Source organism: Streptopelia decaocto, assembly GCF_964273445.1.
Source record: "Streptopelia decaocto genome assembly, chromosome: 4".
NCBI lineage: Eukaryota > Metazoa > Chordata > Aves > Columbiformes > Columbidae > Streptopelia > Streptopelia decaocto.
Window position 1 is genome coordinate 601,545 of NC_138658.1, and position 16,246 is coordinate 617,790.

The 16,246-nt window shown below is 52.3% G+C and overlaps 2 protein-coding genes across 2 annotated transcripts; one reads left to right on the forward strand and one right to left on the reverse strand.

Moving 5' to 3' along the window:
• Positions 1-4,510: 4,510 nt before the first annotated feature.
• Positions 4,511-6,237, reverse strand: UTP3 (UTP3 small subunit processome component). The gene has a single exon (XM_082051667.1). The coding sequence runs from the start codon at positions 6,194-6,196 to the stop codon at positions 4,586-4,588; it is 1,611 nt and encodes a 536-aa protein (XP_081907793.1). The 5' UTR covers positions 6,197-6,237; the 3' UTR covers positions 4,511-4,585.
• Positions 6,238-11,248: 5,011 nt separating this feature from the next.
• On the forward strand, positions 11,249-15,835 carry JCHAIN (joining chain of multimeric IgA and IgM). Its single transcript, XM_082050803.1, has 4 exons — positions 11,249-11,442; positions 13,234-13,369; positions 14,207-14,287; positions 14,732-15,835. The coding sequence occupies exons 1-4, from the start codon at positions 11,379-11,381 to the stop codon at positions 14,928-14,930; spliced, it is 480 nt and encodes a 159-aa protein (XP_081906929.1). The 5' UTR covers positions 11,249-11,378; the 3' UTR covers positions 14,931-15,835.
• Positions 15,836-16,246: the final 411 nt, after the last annotated feature.

The following is a 16,246-nucleotide window of genomic DNA, read 5'->3' on the forward strand; positions in this document are numbered from 1 at the left end:
CCTCCCAGCTGATACATTTCTCACACCTTAAAGAACAAAAGACAAGCTCACCTGGTCTCCTAACAAAGACACCCGCCCTTGGTGTGTATTTGCACACCCATTTCCACGGCCAGCGGCAGCCCTGTGCTCACGGAGTCACCGCCGCTGCGGTGCTCCCCTGGAGCAGAGTCCCCTGGAGCAGAGTCCGCACGGGAAAGCACAGACTTTAATCTTAAACATCCACCTTCGTACAGGAACAAGGAAGTCGGACTCCAACCTGCTTTACCTTACCCACAAAGCAAAGCCACCAGTCGCACGTCTCCTGCCTCCCCAAGGGTGAGACCTGATGGACGAAAGCATTTGCAGACCCTTTGGCTAGAAGTGACAATACAATGTCCAAATACACTCCTTACTATGAAGACAATGCTGATGGGAATTTCCCTCTGGAGGATTGTATTTCTGAAGAGAATAACAAACCCTTTTCGTTAAGGCAGGGCAATAAACATGGACCACCGTGTTGTCAACAGGGAGAGCAGCAATCTGACGGTTTTAAAGACATACTGCATTCGGTGCACTATGGTCAAGCTGAAACACATTGCTGTTTTCTTTTTAAATCTCACATTAACAATTGCAAGAACAAAGCTCTAAAGGCAACTGATTTCTGGAGACGGCTTTTTCTGGGGGTGCCCCAAGTCATGCAACACGTTGCAACTTACCTAACAGATGCTTTAACCCATCTTAAAAACCCAAATGTTTGGGTTTGAGATTTGTATTTGCCAGCACTAGTGACAATAAAACAACACCCAGGCTGTGGCTGATGGAATATCATAGAAGACACCTACGAAAGCCTTGACACACTTTAAGGCAGCAGCAGATCTCTTTCCATGTGAGTTGGATATATTTTGCTTACCCCGCACAGGCAGCAGTTTCAGGTGCTGGCGCAGAAGCACCGTCCATCTCTGCCACGCCAGCTCCTCTGTCCGAGCTTCCACAGGCGAGCCAGGCTTACCCCGCATGCTTGGCACCCACCAAGGGCTATGCTTTCCAGGTGCAGAAAGACAACGTTACCTACCGATAATTTTCAGTACCATTGTCCTGCCAATGAGGAGATTCACACCACTGACTAGACTGTCCTTTGGGCAGGTTTGCTCTGTACATGCAGTTTTCCAGCTCTAGAGCAGCAGGGTACCTCACACCGCTCCTTCGAGGGTTCTACACACTGCCTGCGTGCTTTTCAAATGCACATGGTTTACGTGCACGTGGGACCGGCGGTGTCTCGAACCACCGCACCCGGAGCCAGCGGAGGGAAGGGACGCTGCGCGGGTGACCCCGGCAGAGCGGGACCCCGCGGGGAAGCAAAGCTGCTGCCCAGGTACCCAAATGCTGACCTGCAGCAGGGGCTGCTGGGGCAGGCCCCGCGCGGGTCCCTCCTGAGCGGGGCAGCCAGACTGGCTGAGCAGGAGCCCAGGGGGACGAGTGCCGTGCCATGGCCGAAGCACACCCCTGGGCAGCGTCCGCGCCTCCTCCAGAAACACTGCGGGAGAGACCAAAACCAGCACTAGCCACGACCTTGCTTCACTTCTCCATATTTTCATGACCATCTGCGGCCCTTCCCATCTCACACCCCTCCCTCCATTTTCAAGGGCATCTTCAAAATCTATTTACCATCAGGGGTTTCCCTCCAGCACGAAACACCCTGCTACAAGTATTTGTTAGAGCAACATAACAGTGTCCTCTCTCCCATGGCAATAATACACACAGGCTTCCTGTGGCCACTCACACCTAAAACCATATTGAAAGAACTATTTATGGCTTTGTCCAATCTCTGAACTAACCAACTGCAGATAATGCTGTGTTTAATTTTCATTAAACGGCGGGCCCGGGGAGACGTGCTGTGCCATCTGCTGGCTCTCTGCACTAGACGTGCTGATACGCTGCGTTTGCTGTTGCCTTGAGCCGTAATCCAGCGTTTCTGGGAGCGAGTCACTAACAGCACGCTAATTTATGATTTCTCTTATTTATTGCTCAGATGGAAGTTGACAGAATTGTGATTGCCAGCTGCCTAAACCCTTCCGAGGGGACGCAAAGCTGTCTTGGGTACTTACAGCTTGCCTGCAGATCTACAAAATATCATCAGCCCTTCATGTTTGCACAAAGTGCAAACCATACACGAGCAGGTGCTGCATTAATGAGATCAGTTAGCATCTCTGCTGGGTATTTCCCACATCCAGCGCGATAGCTGTTATGAAACACCATTCACCCCCAGGAGGAATTTCCTAGCGTGGTACCTTTTGCTGACCTCTTTGCAGAGCCTCAGGAGCGCGGCTCAGCGTTCTCAGCGGCGGGCTCCATCATGGCACCAGCACAGCGTTAATAGGAGACGTGGTTTTGGGAAAAGCTCTAGTTCCCTCCTTGGTAAGGCTGCAGCTCACTCAAAGCCACGCGTTTTTCCCTGGGGAAAGCAAGCAGACAGCAGTGTTGGTTGCTGCTCACAGTAAGGGAGAGCGGGCAGAGGTGAAGCACAGCGTGATCCGCACAGCTAACGGGCTGCACAGCTCACCAGCGGTGAGGTGAGCACGGCTCAAACGAGACAACGCTTGCAGTGACCTCCTCAGGCAGGCCTCACATTTGCCTCTACAACTCTTGCAGAACAAGAGACGCAGGGTTCGCCATGCTCCTCAGCAAGAGAAGCTGAGCTAGGCCCAGCTTCCCTGGAAAAGCCCAGCTCTAGGCAGTGATTTTCATCTTAAAACAGTTGCTGCCAGAAAACGTGATGTTTCAAATGCTCTCTGGCTTTTGCCCTCACACTAGAGCCCGACCTCCATTTTGTTACGTGCAAAGCTGCATGAAGGTCTGTGTCCAAGAACGTTATTTTATCTTAGCACCCCTCCTCCCTTTTGCAAGGATCTTCTCCCACGAGAAGCACATACAGGCTCACCCCCAGCCACTTCGGGCTGTGAACAGGTACTCATTCCTGCACTACCTGCAGCTCTCCCACTCCCACACGTGCTGCCAGCACCGGCGGCCGGTCCCAGCTCCGACCGAAGCACCGAGCGTTCTCCCCGCGAGCGCTCAGCGCAGCTCCCGTCAGCCCCTGCGCCCAGACCGCAGCACGAAAAGATGTGCCACGCAGTGTCATGGCGGGGATCAACTCCCAACGCTTTGCAGCCTGTTTCTGTGCAGCAACTTTATTTAATGATGCAGAATTCACCTGCTGTTTGGCCTGTGAGCGGCAGGGGGCAAACTAACGCTGGGCCACTGGAGTCAGCCCAAACGGTCCTTCCACGACTTTGTCCTTTGTGTTTATGTACCACAGCAGAATCCCCTTTGAAATCACCATGCACAGCTCCACATCCCACGGATCCAGGACATGTGGGGACTATAAAAAGTTTCCTTATTCCTGTTCCCATCTGTCCAGCTTCAGTTCGTTGTTTCTCCATCTCTCCCTTTAACAACCAGATTTGAAAACACACAAAATATTCTCCAGTCAGCCATTAACAGCATTTTCTGACAACACAGTTATTCCCCAAGCGATTCCACTTGGGAAACAGTAGTGCCTTTCAGACGTGACTGGTACACTAATCCAGGCAGAGGCTCCCTGACACCTGCCCCAGACACAAGTGCTGGTCTTACCTAAGACAGCATTTGTTAAGCTTGAAAGCAAAACCAATCGGTCATTCCCCCTTTACAGCCTGACCTGAGACTGCCCACTCAGTCACCTCCCAGCAAGAACTTCAGCGTGGGGCTAGAGGTGTTTTCCCACCAGCAGGCACAGAAATAACCAGGCATTTGGAAAGTTTGCCTTCAAACTGAAGACAACGTTACATTTTAACCCCTTTGTCCTGGATCGATGCTACCTGTAACAGCAGAAAACAATTAACATTTTATCGCAGATGAAGGTAATATATTTATCACAGATATAAATAGGTATGAAATCCAGAATAGTCTCTCTTGGCTTCTCACTGAATCCAGGAGAGGAAACACTATCTCAGGCCACGTGGTGTCGCAGCAATAGCTTTCTGCTTAGCTACAAAAATATTGAAGAGAGCCTGAAAGTGGTTAGTTATTAAACCTGAGAAGGAGTTAATCCAAATGAGAATTAGAGAAAATACCATCACCCCGCGTATCTCATTCTGCAGCTCAATGCAGAACAAGGACGGAGCAGAAAAGGGCAGTAAAAAGGAGAAGGCAGCGACAGCAGCATGAGCCCCACCCGAGCCCCCCCTCAGGAGGTCTCTCCATCCCACCCCATCGCCCCACCAGCTCATTCCCTTCACTGACGCGTCCCCTGCAGCCCCTCCAAGTCAGTATTGACTGGACAGAAAGACCATGGCATCGCCACAGAGGAAACCACCAGGTGAGGAAGGGACCCTGTGCTGCTTTTGGAGGTGACACCTTCTAAGAAGCATCCTCTAAAAAAACAAGAACCATATACACAACAAACCAACCACACACAAAAATAACCCACCCACCAAAACCACCCCACAAATGCACCTCCCCGCAAGTTTTCTTAAGGATATAAACCACCAGATCCTTTATACATTTTTTATTGGATTCAGTAGTGCTGCTTGCAGCTCTCAGAAACAGTAAAAAAAATATACAAAAATCATTGCAGCTTCCTGCTTTTCTTGACCCCCGCGCGAATGCCCGACAGCTCCCCGGCGTATCTGTGCAGCTCCCGCCGAACCTCGCGGACCTGGCCCTTGCGGCGGATCTTGGCGCGCCGGAACTTCTCCCGGTGCTTGACCCTGGGGTTGCGATCGATCTTCTTCCTCCTGGGGGTCAGGCCTTTGTTCTTGATCATCTGATAGGTCACGCCTCGCTTCTTATTTGGATCCTCTTCTTCCATCGCTGCTGCCTCTTCAAGGGCGTCCTGGTCTTCAGTTCTCTTCCTCTTGACTCTCAGCTTCTCCTCCATCATTCTGTAGTATTTCAGGGCAGCCTCCTCATCCAGGTCTGACTCACCGGACGGCTCATCAGCCCGGCCATTGGCAAGCGCAGGAGCACCTTTTGGTTTGTTTTTCTTAGCATCCAGTGGAAGAAACATCGCAAACTTCTTCTCTTTCGGTAATTTCTGCTCCTTCTTATCATAGTAGTTCTTCAAAAGCATGCGAACCTGTGAGGATAACCTTTGATCTACAACAGCTAGGTCATTGATTATGTTTCTATAGGCAACCAGCCGTTCGATAACGGGGTGGCTATGAACCGGCATCCTCTTGGACTTCAAAACCAAATAGAAACTGATATTGGCACAGTAATTCAAGTAGAGGTGGTACTTGGTCTGCAAGTAGCGACTGCCTTTCCCTTGCGGGATGGTGCCATTTTTGACCATCTGCAGCAGCGGGTGCAGCTCGTCCTTGAGCTCCATCAGCTTGACTTCCAAGTCCTCGATCAGCTGCAGGAGCTCAGGGGACTCCTGCTTCAGCAGCTTCAGCTGCTCCTTTCTGGAAAGGGCCTGCAAATCCTTGTCAATCTTCTGCCCCTTGCTGTCCTGGGTTTTGCGCTGCTCGGCCAGGTAGCCCTGGATCATATCCAGCCCATAATCGTCCTCCCCCAGGTCCTGCACTAGGCGCCTCTGGATGACCTGAGCCTCCTGCTCCTCCTCCTCCTCCTCCGCGTCCACGTCCTGCTGGCTGCGCCCGCCCTTGGCCCGGCCGTCGCTGCCGTAGTCCGTGTCGTAGTACAGCTGCTTGCGCTGGCCCCAGGACAGCTCGTGCGGGAGCCTGCTGTCCTCAGGACGCTCCTCCAAGTCGCTTTCCATGGACAGGTCCCCATCTCCATCTTCCATCTCATCTCCCTCCTTCTCACCTTCTCCATCCTCATCCTCCTCATCTCCATCCTCGTCCTCCTCATCTCCAACCTCCTCTGCACTGTGGTCCACATAAGAATCGAGCCCGTCTACCTCTTCTTCCTCCTCCTCCTCCTCTTCCTCCCCGAGTCCATCCTCCTCCTCGCTGGAGTCCTCGGGCAGCTGCAGCCCCAGCACCTCCTCCTCCTCCTCCTCCTCGCTGTCCCCCGCCTCCTCGCCGCTGTCCAGGGCCGCCATCACGGCCCGGAACTGCCGCTCGTGGAACTCCTCCACCTCGTCCGCCAGCCCCTCGGGGCCCGCCCGCCCCTCGGGGCCCGCCCGCCCGCCGGCGCCGGGCTCCTCCGCGCCATCGGCCGCCCGGCCGGGCCGCGGCGGCGGGCGCAGCACGGTACCGCGCCGCGTCCGCATGGTCCGGCACCAACGGCCCGCTTCCGGCAACCCGCTTCCGCTTCCGCCGCTCCCGGGGGCGGGGCCTCCCGGGTGCCGCTCCCGGTTCGCCGCCGGGTGTGCACTCGGACTCACCGCGGGTGCGTCGTTGTCGTTCCGAGTCACTGTGCTGCCAGACTCTAACGGAGCGGTGCCCGCTGGGCGCTCCGGGGCACGGCCGCCCCTGCACTGGGATGCCTGTTCGGATCGTGGCAGGTCGCAGCAGTGAATTTTGTCATGACGAAAAACAAAACAAAAACATTTTTAAAGCACCTTTTTTCCTCACCTCAAAGCACAGACCCTCCCACCTGCGCCAGCGCCTGCACGTTCATCCCACAGCGAGACAAGGAAAAAGCCAAGCGGAAAATGCACCTGACACCTGTCGGCTCGTTAACTGAAACTTGTCAGTACCCGGTTCCCTGCAGCCGCGCTGTGCTTTCAGAAAGGGGTGAAAATGAAACAAAAGGGTTTGCAAACGGCCCCGGACACACGTGAGGTGCACTGCGAGCTGTCCGACTCCGCTGCCCCTGCCCGCCCACCGGGGCCCGTGTCCCGCAGCATCGGGATCGGGGCCGGTGTCCCGCAGGATCGGGGTCCCGCAGCATCAGGATCGGGGCTGGTGTCCCGCAGGATCGGGATCGGGGCCGGTGTCCCGCAGGATCGGGGCTGGTGTCCCGCAGGATCGGGATCGCGGCCGGGGTCCCGCAGGATCGGTGTCCCGCAGGATCGGGATCGGGGCCGGGGTCCCGCAGGATCGGTGTCCCGCAGGATCGGGATCGGGTCTGGTGTCCCACAGGATCGGGATCAGGGCTGGTGTCCCGCAGGATCGGGGCCGGGGTCCCGCAGGATCGGGATCCCGCAGGATCGCGGCTGTTCCCAGGCCTGCAGCGCCCGCACCGCTGGGCTGCTGCACCATCCTCTGTGCTCCTTTCGTGCCAATAGACACGTGTGCGGGGCGTCAGTAAAGGAGCAGCTCTGATCTTCAGCAGTTGGGGACCCCTCCATCAGAGGGCTCTTAAGACCCTGAGTATTCATGTACAGTTACGTTCTCATCCTGTGTTTCAGCCTGTTCGTTTCTGTCACCCATCCATAGCCCCCCCCTTTCCAAAGGGGAAGCATGCTAACGCTGAGCCTGGCGGGAGCAGTCTGTGTTCAGGAAACGCAGCCAGCCACGTGCGAGGCACAGTGACGAGTCAGGACGAGCAGTCTGTGTTCACAAACGCAGCCAGCCACGTGCGAGGCACAGCGACGAGTCAGGACGAGCAGTCTGTGTTCACAAACGCAGCCAGCCACGTGCGAGGCACAGTGACGAGTCAGGACGAGCAGTCTGTGTTCACAAACGCAGCCAGCCACGCGCGAGGCACAGTGACGAGTCAGGACGAGCAGTCTGTGTTCAGGAAACGCAGCCAGCCTCGCGCGAGGCACAGCGACGAGTCAGGACGAGCAGTCTGTGTTCACAAACGCAGCCAGCCACGTGCGAGGCACAGCGACGAGTCAGGACGAGCAGTCTGTGTTCACAAACGCAGCCAGCCACGTGCGAGGCACAGCGACGAGTCAGGACGAGCAGTCTGTGTTCACAAACGCAGCCAGCCACGCACGAGGCACAGCGACGAGTCAGGACGAGCAGTCTGTGTTCAGGAAACGCAGCCAGCCACGCGCGAGGCACAGCGACGAGTCAGGACGAGCAGTCTGTGTTCACAAACGCAGCCAGCCTCGTGCGAGGCACAGCGACGAGTTAGGACGAGCAGTCTGTGTTCACAAACGCAGCCAGCCACGTGCGAGGCACAGCGATGAGTTAGGACGAGCAGTCTGTGTTCAGGAACACAGCCAGCCATGCACGAGGCACAGCAACGAGTCAGGACGAGCAGTCTGTGTTCAGGAACACAGCCAGCCATGCACGAGGCACAGCGACGAGTCAGGACGAGCAGTCTGTGTTCAGGAACACAGCCAGCCACGCACGAGGCACAGCGACGAGTTAGGACGAGCAGTCTGTGTTCAGGAAACACAGCCAGCCACGCGCGAGGCACAGCGACGAGTCAGGACGAGCAGTCTGTGTTCAGGAAACGCAGCCAGCCACGCGCGAGGCACAGCGACGAGTCAGGACGAGCAGTCTGTGTTCAGGAAACGCAGCCAGCCACGCGCGAGGCACAGCGACGAGTCAGGACGAGCAGTCTGTGTTCAGGAAACACAGCCAGCCACGCACGAGGCACAGCGACGAGTCAGGACGAGCTCAGAAACCAGGGCCTGGTAAATTAAGCAGCAGCACAACCCAGGAAGAGGAGTTCTGCACAGACCAAGTGCAGGTGCTTTTTCTTGCCACAGAACAGGTGCAGCTTTATTTATAAACACTCCTGTCCATCTTCTTGTGGGAAAAGACCTGTCAAGCAAATATTGAACTGGAACAGAGTGCGAGCTGCACAACTTCACTCACATTTCGGTGATGCAGTTGGTTTCTGGCAGATCCGATAGCAGACCAAAGGCACCCGTGAGACTTCTTTCCTGACACGCTCAGCCTCTCCACATCGTCACCTCTGGGTCAAAATTTTCCATACTGGCTCTTGCAGCACAGAGATGTTTTGCCTCAGACAAAGGCATCTTTTCCAAACCTGTCCATGCCCATTTTCAGACATTACTTCTCCTGGACACAGGCCTGTATAAAAGACAGCAACAAGAACTTGGTTGTGCTATGTGAGATATAGCGTTCATTTGATTTGTTGGCCACATGTCAGTGTTTTGCCTCGCCTCGTCCAGATACTGCGCTCAGTATGTCCAGGGCCAACTGGAGGCACAGGACAAGTCCAAAGAGACTGAGACTGTAAGGCTGGTTCCGGTTTCTTCACGAGTTCCCCATTCCCCCCCGCAGCGCGGTTGGGATTTGAGCTGCCCACTCGCCAGCCCAGAGTCCAAGGGCGATGGTTTGCCAGCCCCTTGCCAAACTGCCACAGTTCCTTCATGTCCGCTCGCCCAGATCGTTTTCTGATGGTTTAACACATCACACAGCAAGAAGGGGATAACCCATAAAACAAATCCTCTGAAAGAGCTTGCGATCTAGATAGAAATCCTCAGAGACATGCAGGTGGCTGAACGGGACTAAAAATAACTCTCACACCACCATCTAAAGACCAGAGGGACTGCATGCAGACATGCAGATTTAGCAACTGAAATTCAGATATGCTGAGCACTGGCAGTTGGGGAAAACCACCAAAATCCACAGAATCACATAGAACATCATTCTGCATTCTCTCTCCCTTAGGTTTTAAAATACTCGTGGATGCCTCTACTTGTTTTTTCACCAGTGCCATATTTTGATCTATGCAGTTTGGCAGAAAGGCCAGAACCTGTCTCTTTTACATGTGCTTTATTCTGGCTGCCTGCATCGCTTCTTGCATGTTGCTAAAAACCCCTCCTATCTTGTTACCGAAAAGGTGACTGAAACAAGTAACACTTCAGGTGGACACCCCTACCAGCTTGTGGTCAGCCAGGTGTATGTTGAACCTTCTGCAGGCGCTGGGACACAGGGGACATCTTGCTGCTGCTTCAGAAGGGAGCTCCACATAATACTATTGGCAATACTTCCCAGCAGAGGGAAAAGATGAGAATTTGGCTCTCCGATGATGGACTCCAGTGAGAGAACGAGGTGTGTACATAAGCGCTACACCGAAGCCTGATGCCCTGCTCGAAGCTGCGCTTGCACCCATCGCCCCACCAGCTCCCAGGGGAAATGCTGTGTGTCAGCGCTGCTGATGCAACACAACAACCCTTTGCGTCACGCAGCTGCCAGATGAGACGTTTGTGTTCAGAGCAGAGCTCAGGACGCAGATGCCGGGTTTTTGCACAGCTCTAGGGCTTAGGGACCCTGCCAGCAAGGTCTGAAGAACAGGAAGACAGCCTGAGAGGTGACGGGCTGGGGAACCGGGCTGCTGGTGGTGCTGGCGTCAGGAGCTCGGGAGCCCAGCCGGAGCAGCCAGGCCGGGCAGCGGGTGGCGCAGGCTGCGAGAAAGGCCTGTATCTGCTCACAGAGCTGCTGCTCTGCTGCGTAAGGAGAAGCTAGAGACACACAGATTTACCGTGTGCTGCTGAAAGTTAACTGAGAACAACATGCATTGCAGATAGCAGAAACTCAGGTAACACTAACACCACAGCCCTGGCTAAGAACAGGCCCGCCAGCATCATGCTCCTGCCTTCTATATAATTACAGCAAAGGAGACTATATCCCCTGCTGGAGGTGCTTGGAGGCCCTGGCTACTAAGTGCCATTCAAGACGGGGTTTCCCTTAAAAGGCAGCGTTTTCTGTGCCAGACACGCGTTTATGCTGCAGAGACAGCTCTGGTCATGGCAGGTTACCTTGCGCTGTTTATTTCTCAGAGTGACACAGGTGATCCCACATAAAACCCAGATCCTCTCCAGAACTCGCAGCTGGAGGAAGAGTCTGTTCGACCTTGGGGAAATTGCCTGGGACCTGGCTCAGAGCCTTTATCCTGCCACAGATCCCATGGAGCCCCTTTTCCATTAACAAGGAAAGAAACTCCTTGATGCAATGGGAGAGCTGGCAGGGGAGTTCAGCTCTGCCACAGACCTGCTGGCTCTTTACCTCCTTCGCCCCTCCTCCCTCGTCTTGTCTGCTTTGACTGCAAGCTCTTTGGGGCAGATCGGGCCCTTAATATATGTTTGCATAGAATCTGGTGCAAACAGGATTCTGATCTTGAAGCCTGAAGTGTTTTTATATGGGTCAAACTACTCCCCAGGTGACATTTAAGTCTGATTTCTCAAAGCCAGGACCAGAGCTGTGACCCCTCAGCGGGCCGCACACTTTGCAGCCTGCGCTCCTCACCGCGGGGCAGGACGGAGCCGCTGCTCCTGGGGCTGAGTTGCTCTCAAGGGACCAGGGTGGTTTTGCACTCAGCAGCTTCACTGCTTTTGGTGATGAACAGAATAAAAATGTACAGTAATACTGCAACCCCCCCGCCCCCCAGCATCTTTGAAAACCAGAGGTCTTTGTGCATTAAACATACCTGGTTTCAGTCCCCAGCCACATTTTCCGCCGTGTCCGTGCGAGCCGGCTGGGCTGTTTATTTTAGGAAACGAACAGCTGTATCATTTGCACACACCCTTATAGGCACACGCAGGTTCTCCACTCGCGTTCTTCAAAAGAAGGGAAGGCAAGATGAAGAGCTCTTTGTTGCTGTGCGTGGCCTTGGCTGTCTCCTCGGGGTTCGTCTTCGTGGCAGGTGGGTGACACATGAAAACAGCGGAAAACTATGCTTAAGATATGGGTGGTGGTTTTGTGTAATCGGCCATTAATAATTTAACAGTCAAAAATGAAGCCTCAAAGCCAGCTCGAGCAGTCATGCCTCAGTGGTGCTTGGACACCTCAGTATCTTTTTGCACCATAGAGCTGTGTGGTTTTTAATTCCTATCTTAAAGCTAAAAAAAAAGCGATGGCTAGCTGCAAATTTAAGATCTTATGATTAGCCATTCTTGATCGGGTTCTGAAGTGACAAACCGCAAACATGCATTCTTGCTTTTCTCCAGCGCTAACAAGCTTGCAAGACTCTAACCTGCTGCATTTAAAGGCTTCTAAAGTCCTCCTGGTGAGCCTGTCGCACTGCTGCAGCCAACCTGTTTGATTAATCTGTGCTTTACCATGTAACTCCCCTGAGTTTCTTGAACCTCTTGATGCAGAGTGAGATCAGAGTATGTCCCAGCACAGCCCTCAGTGTGGCTCACAATAGCAGACACCGGCTACACTGGTGCCCGATCTGTGCAGCAATCTCAAGTCATTCGCATTCCCATGCTGGATCTGGTCCGTGGGATTAAGTCCATGCTCTAGGTGAACCGTCCAACACATGGGCAGCAGCATCCCTGCAACTCCTCCAGCTTCGGGGAAGGGCACCTGGTGCCTGCGCAGGTCCCAGGACAGCTCTGCTTCCCGTGCAGAGCGCCCGGCTGCACAACTCACCAGCTGAAAAGGCAGAAAATGCTGAGAAATGCTGCTTTGATTCAAGACAGAGCCCAGTCTATTTTTCCCCATTCGTACACATGGCTCAAGATATACGTATATACGTAAGCAGGTTAGCGTGGAAGTCAAGTTTGAGTTACGTGCAGCTACAGAAGTGCTGTTTGCACTACCTAAGTTGAAATCAATGTATTTTTGTCTAAATGTAGAGCCTCTTCCTGCTTTAATCAAGTAGCCATTTGCACCTGCAGCAGTTTCAACAGATTTTTGGAATGCATTTGCTGCTTCTCTATGCTGCAGCTGGATTTTGTAGGAGTTCAGCACATTACAGGACAACCCAATAATGGAAGATGGGAAATTTTGTCCAATAGTCTCTGCATGTGCATCGAGGAGGGAGGGAACAGCATACTGCACTGAGCTGTGCACCCGAAAAGCCAGCCTGCAAACATTTAGAAGGGCATTAGCAACTGGAGTATTTAGCCATCACCTTCTCCCCAAAGGGGACTTCAATTGGTGATTCATTGCTGGTAAAACTATCTTTTGTGCAGCTTTGTAACTTTATCTTATTTTTAAAAATGATATGGAGCTCCTGTCACTTTTATGGTTACTGAAGCCAAGAATATTACACAAGGAGTTATATCAGGACAATATTTTTAGAGTCCTGCATAATCATGAAAGATTATATTAACGTAGTTTTGCAAGACGAATTAAAGCCTGCTCCCAAAAGTTTTGGGACAGCTCCCAAAGCCAATAGGATCTGACTTGAATATCATCATTGTATTAAGCCCTTAGAAAGAATTGCACACAACATTGTAGAGAATAGTGCGACAGACAGCAGAGGAAGAGCTGCATGAAGGACATGAAGCTAGAGACTTTCTGCAAGGCAAAGGGAACACCAGGACTCAGGGAGGCAGAGGCTAAAGAGGCTTTTCTGTGAGTTTCTGAGACAACCGAGATGCCGTAATGGTGCGATTTCTGGCACCCTTGTATCACTTACCTTGCTGCTAGAGCAGGTTCCAAGGGTTCTCTTCTTGGCCCTGGGCTGCATCTCCTCTGCCTGCAGGTTACCCACGGGACCCCGCGGACCAGGAGTACGTGCTGGTCAACAACAAGTGCCAATGTGTGACCGTGACTTCAAAGTTTGTCCCTTCCAAAGAAAACCCCGATGAAGAAATCCTGGAGAGAAACATACGCATCGTGTAAGTGGCAGACGATGACTACATGGAGACAGCAAACAGGAGATGGTGTCATAGGCCTCGCTTTGCATTGTTTCCTATGTCCTAGCACCGATAATATGAACTGGTTTTCCCATGGGCTCCTTTCCGTAGTGTCCTGCAATAGTTCCTTTCGACCCCATCTTAAGCCTTGTGTTTTTCTAGCTCACATGCAACCGTCTGGTATTTGTCCCTTGAGGTACAAAAAGCATCTCGGTGTTTCAGGAGGTCCGGTAGCTGTAACTGCACCACACGGGCTGGGGAAGCACAGTGCAATGTTTCTAGAGCTGATCTACTCCGAAACCAAACCAGTCCCATGATACCGTACTCATTTATGGGTCGGATCTGTTAGCAAGCCCGCTATGATATAGGCTGGGAAAACTAGTTAATGTCTACATGATCAGAAAAAGTTAATCCTACGAGGCAGACCTTAGTTTAGGAGTAGGATTTTGTCCTATTCATTCACACAAACCTTACAGAACCAGGGTCAGGCTCAGTTCTGGTAGAGCTCACAAGAGCAGAAACACTGATGCAACATCCGTCTGTGCAGTTTTCTCAGGCCTCTGCCAGCTCAGACCTTTTCAAAAGGGGCTGTCCGCACCGTCCCTGAACGCAGTGCTCCCAGCACCGCTGCAGCCGCTCGGGGCTCTTGCCTCGGAGGGCACACAGAGGCCAAGATCCGCCGCTCTGGGCCCGGCTATGGAGACAGGTCGGAAAGGAATAACCCAAAGAACAAGAAGAGAGTGCAGAATTGGCCACAGCAGAGTAGTCCCCTGTTCAACAAGCGCTTTTCATGGCAGTGATTCTCTTTGCTCTTTGCAGAGTGCCCCTGAAAGCCCGAGAGAACATCTCTGACCCCATGTCCCCACTCAGAACGACTTTTGTGTACCGCATGACTGAACTGTAAGTAATTTCATCTGCTAATTTCATTTCCTCAGACTTGCAGCGCTGCCCGCAGCAGCTCCATAACCTGCCTGAAGGCCGGCAGAGGAGGCGAGGCAGGCTCACGGAGCCTAGCTTTTATATGCTGTCACAAGCCAATATATTGCTATCCCCATGATTATTTCACATATAAAGGTCTCAGATATACAGCTGTATGTTTCATTTTTACCCTGTTCATCTTGAGTGTCTTAAATATAAGCAAATTACATGTTTCCTGTTTAACCCTCCCTTTTAGGGGCCAGTCTCGCTAACAGCAGTTTGACAGCACAAAGCATCTGGCTGGGGGTTCCTCTATGAAACCGAGAAAGGCTCCAGTGCCTCTGCAGATCAGAGCAGAAGATTTGGGTTTCACCAGGGGCACCTTCTCATCACGATTCTTAATGCTTTATTCCCCATCTCTTCCAGCTGCAAAAAATGTGATCCTGTAGATGTCGAACTGAATGGTGAGATATACCAGGCCCAGCAGAGCAACTGCAACGAGCCCGAAACCTGCTACACCTACGACAGGGACAAGTGCTACACCTCGACCTTCCCGCTGCTCTACCACGGGGAGACGACCAACGTTCAGGCAGTCCTGACGCCAGCATCCTGCTACGCCGATTAGCTCCGTCCTCTGCCGCTCTCCTGCCTTGTTGCGCTCAGTGTTCCTACCAAAAATACACATATAGCACCGTAGCACCTGGACAACAGTGGCCAAAGTATCAGCTCCCAGAGTCACGTCAACTTGCCTCTCTCCGTGTTGTTTTTAATATCAACCTAAAGCAAACCCTGGCACAACCTGTACACAAGACCCTTTGATTACCTTAGCAGAATTAGTGCCATTATTAGAAGGCTGTTGTACAACTGTATCTGAGAGTAAAGATGAGGGATGAGACCAAATTCAGATTTCAAAGTTATTCTGAAATTGGGCATTCTAAACCCTCGACAATTGCAGCCTTACCGCTTTCAGGTACATTTAGGGAAGACCAAAAGATGCCGCTACCCTGAAGCATTTTGCAAAGTTGCCAGGACTTGCACCAGGAATAGTAAAATCTTCTGGGAAATAGTTATTTCACTTTCCACAGTTAATTACTGATATCGATAGCTTCGTCTGGCCCTGCTCCCAGTTCAATTGATGGGAAAAAGCAAGTTGGTGTGTATTTCTTTTGTTGTTCCTCACTTGGCATTAGAGCTGAAGGGATTCTCTGGAGCCGGTGCAGCGGCTGGAGCAGGACCCTGGCTGGACTCCTTCCTCCTCCACACCAGTGCTCTCTTCCTCCACACGAGAAGCCCTCACCAAACTAAGGAGCGGATGCTGTATCACACATGACATTCAAAGGCGGCTCGTGTAACTTTTGGGATGGCCGGTATGTTTCTCGCTGTTGTCAGAAGTTGATTGTAAAGCCTTAGGCTATTCTGAAAAGTCCTCATCTGGCTTCATATATTTTTGCGATAATAAAGCAGTAAAAACTTTACTCCCACAATTGTAGCTCTACTAGCAAAACATTCAATAAATTCTTTCTGCAGCAATCTGTGTGGTGTATTCTCGTTCGGTAAGAACTCATAAGAAAAAGCCAACTCTAGAATGATTTTTCACTCTTCAGATGAATAAGTAAAAAGCTCTCCCTGAAGAACTGCTTATCTGGTCTTCCAGCAAGTTGAATGAGCAGCAGAAACTGCAGCAGGTATCAACACAGCAAAAAACAGAAGAAAAAATGGAGCTCCAAGACATAGTTTTACAGTGGGGAATTCAGCACAAAAAGCAGCTTATGACCATAAGCTGCCGTGCAAAGCTGCAGCCGCAGTCAGAACAGGACACGGGGCTCGGGCCAGCCCAGCTCCGCTCTGTAGAGGCTTCGCTGTCCTCAGTGGGTACTTCGGGTTGGTAAAAAAATAGCCTTTAAAAGTTTTTACAATATGCTTTTTTTCCATATGTATGAA

Coding starts and splice junctions, on each gene's coding strand:
- UTP3 (XM_082051667.1), bottom strand. CDS start 6,196: ATGCGGACGCGGCGCGGTACCGTGCTGCGCCCGCCGCCGCGGCCCGGC.
- JCHAIN (XM_082050803.1), top strand. CDS start 11,379: ATGAAGAGCTCTTTGTTGCTGTGCGTGGCCTTGGCTGTCTCCTCGGGG. Junction 11,443..13,233: donor GGGGTTCGTCTTCGTGGCAG/GTGGGTGACACA, acceptor CTCTGCCTGCAG/GTTACCCACGGGACCCCGCG. Junction 14,288..14,731: donor GTGTACCGCATGACTGAACT/GTAAGTAATTTC, acceptor CATCTCTTCCAG/CTGCAAAAAATGTGATCCTG.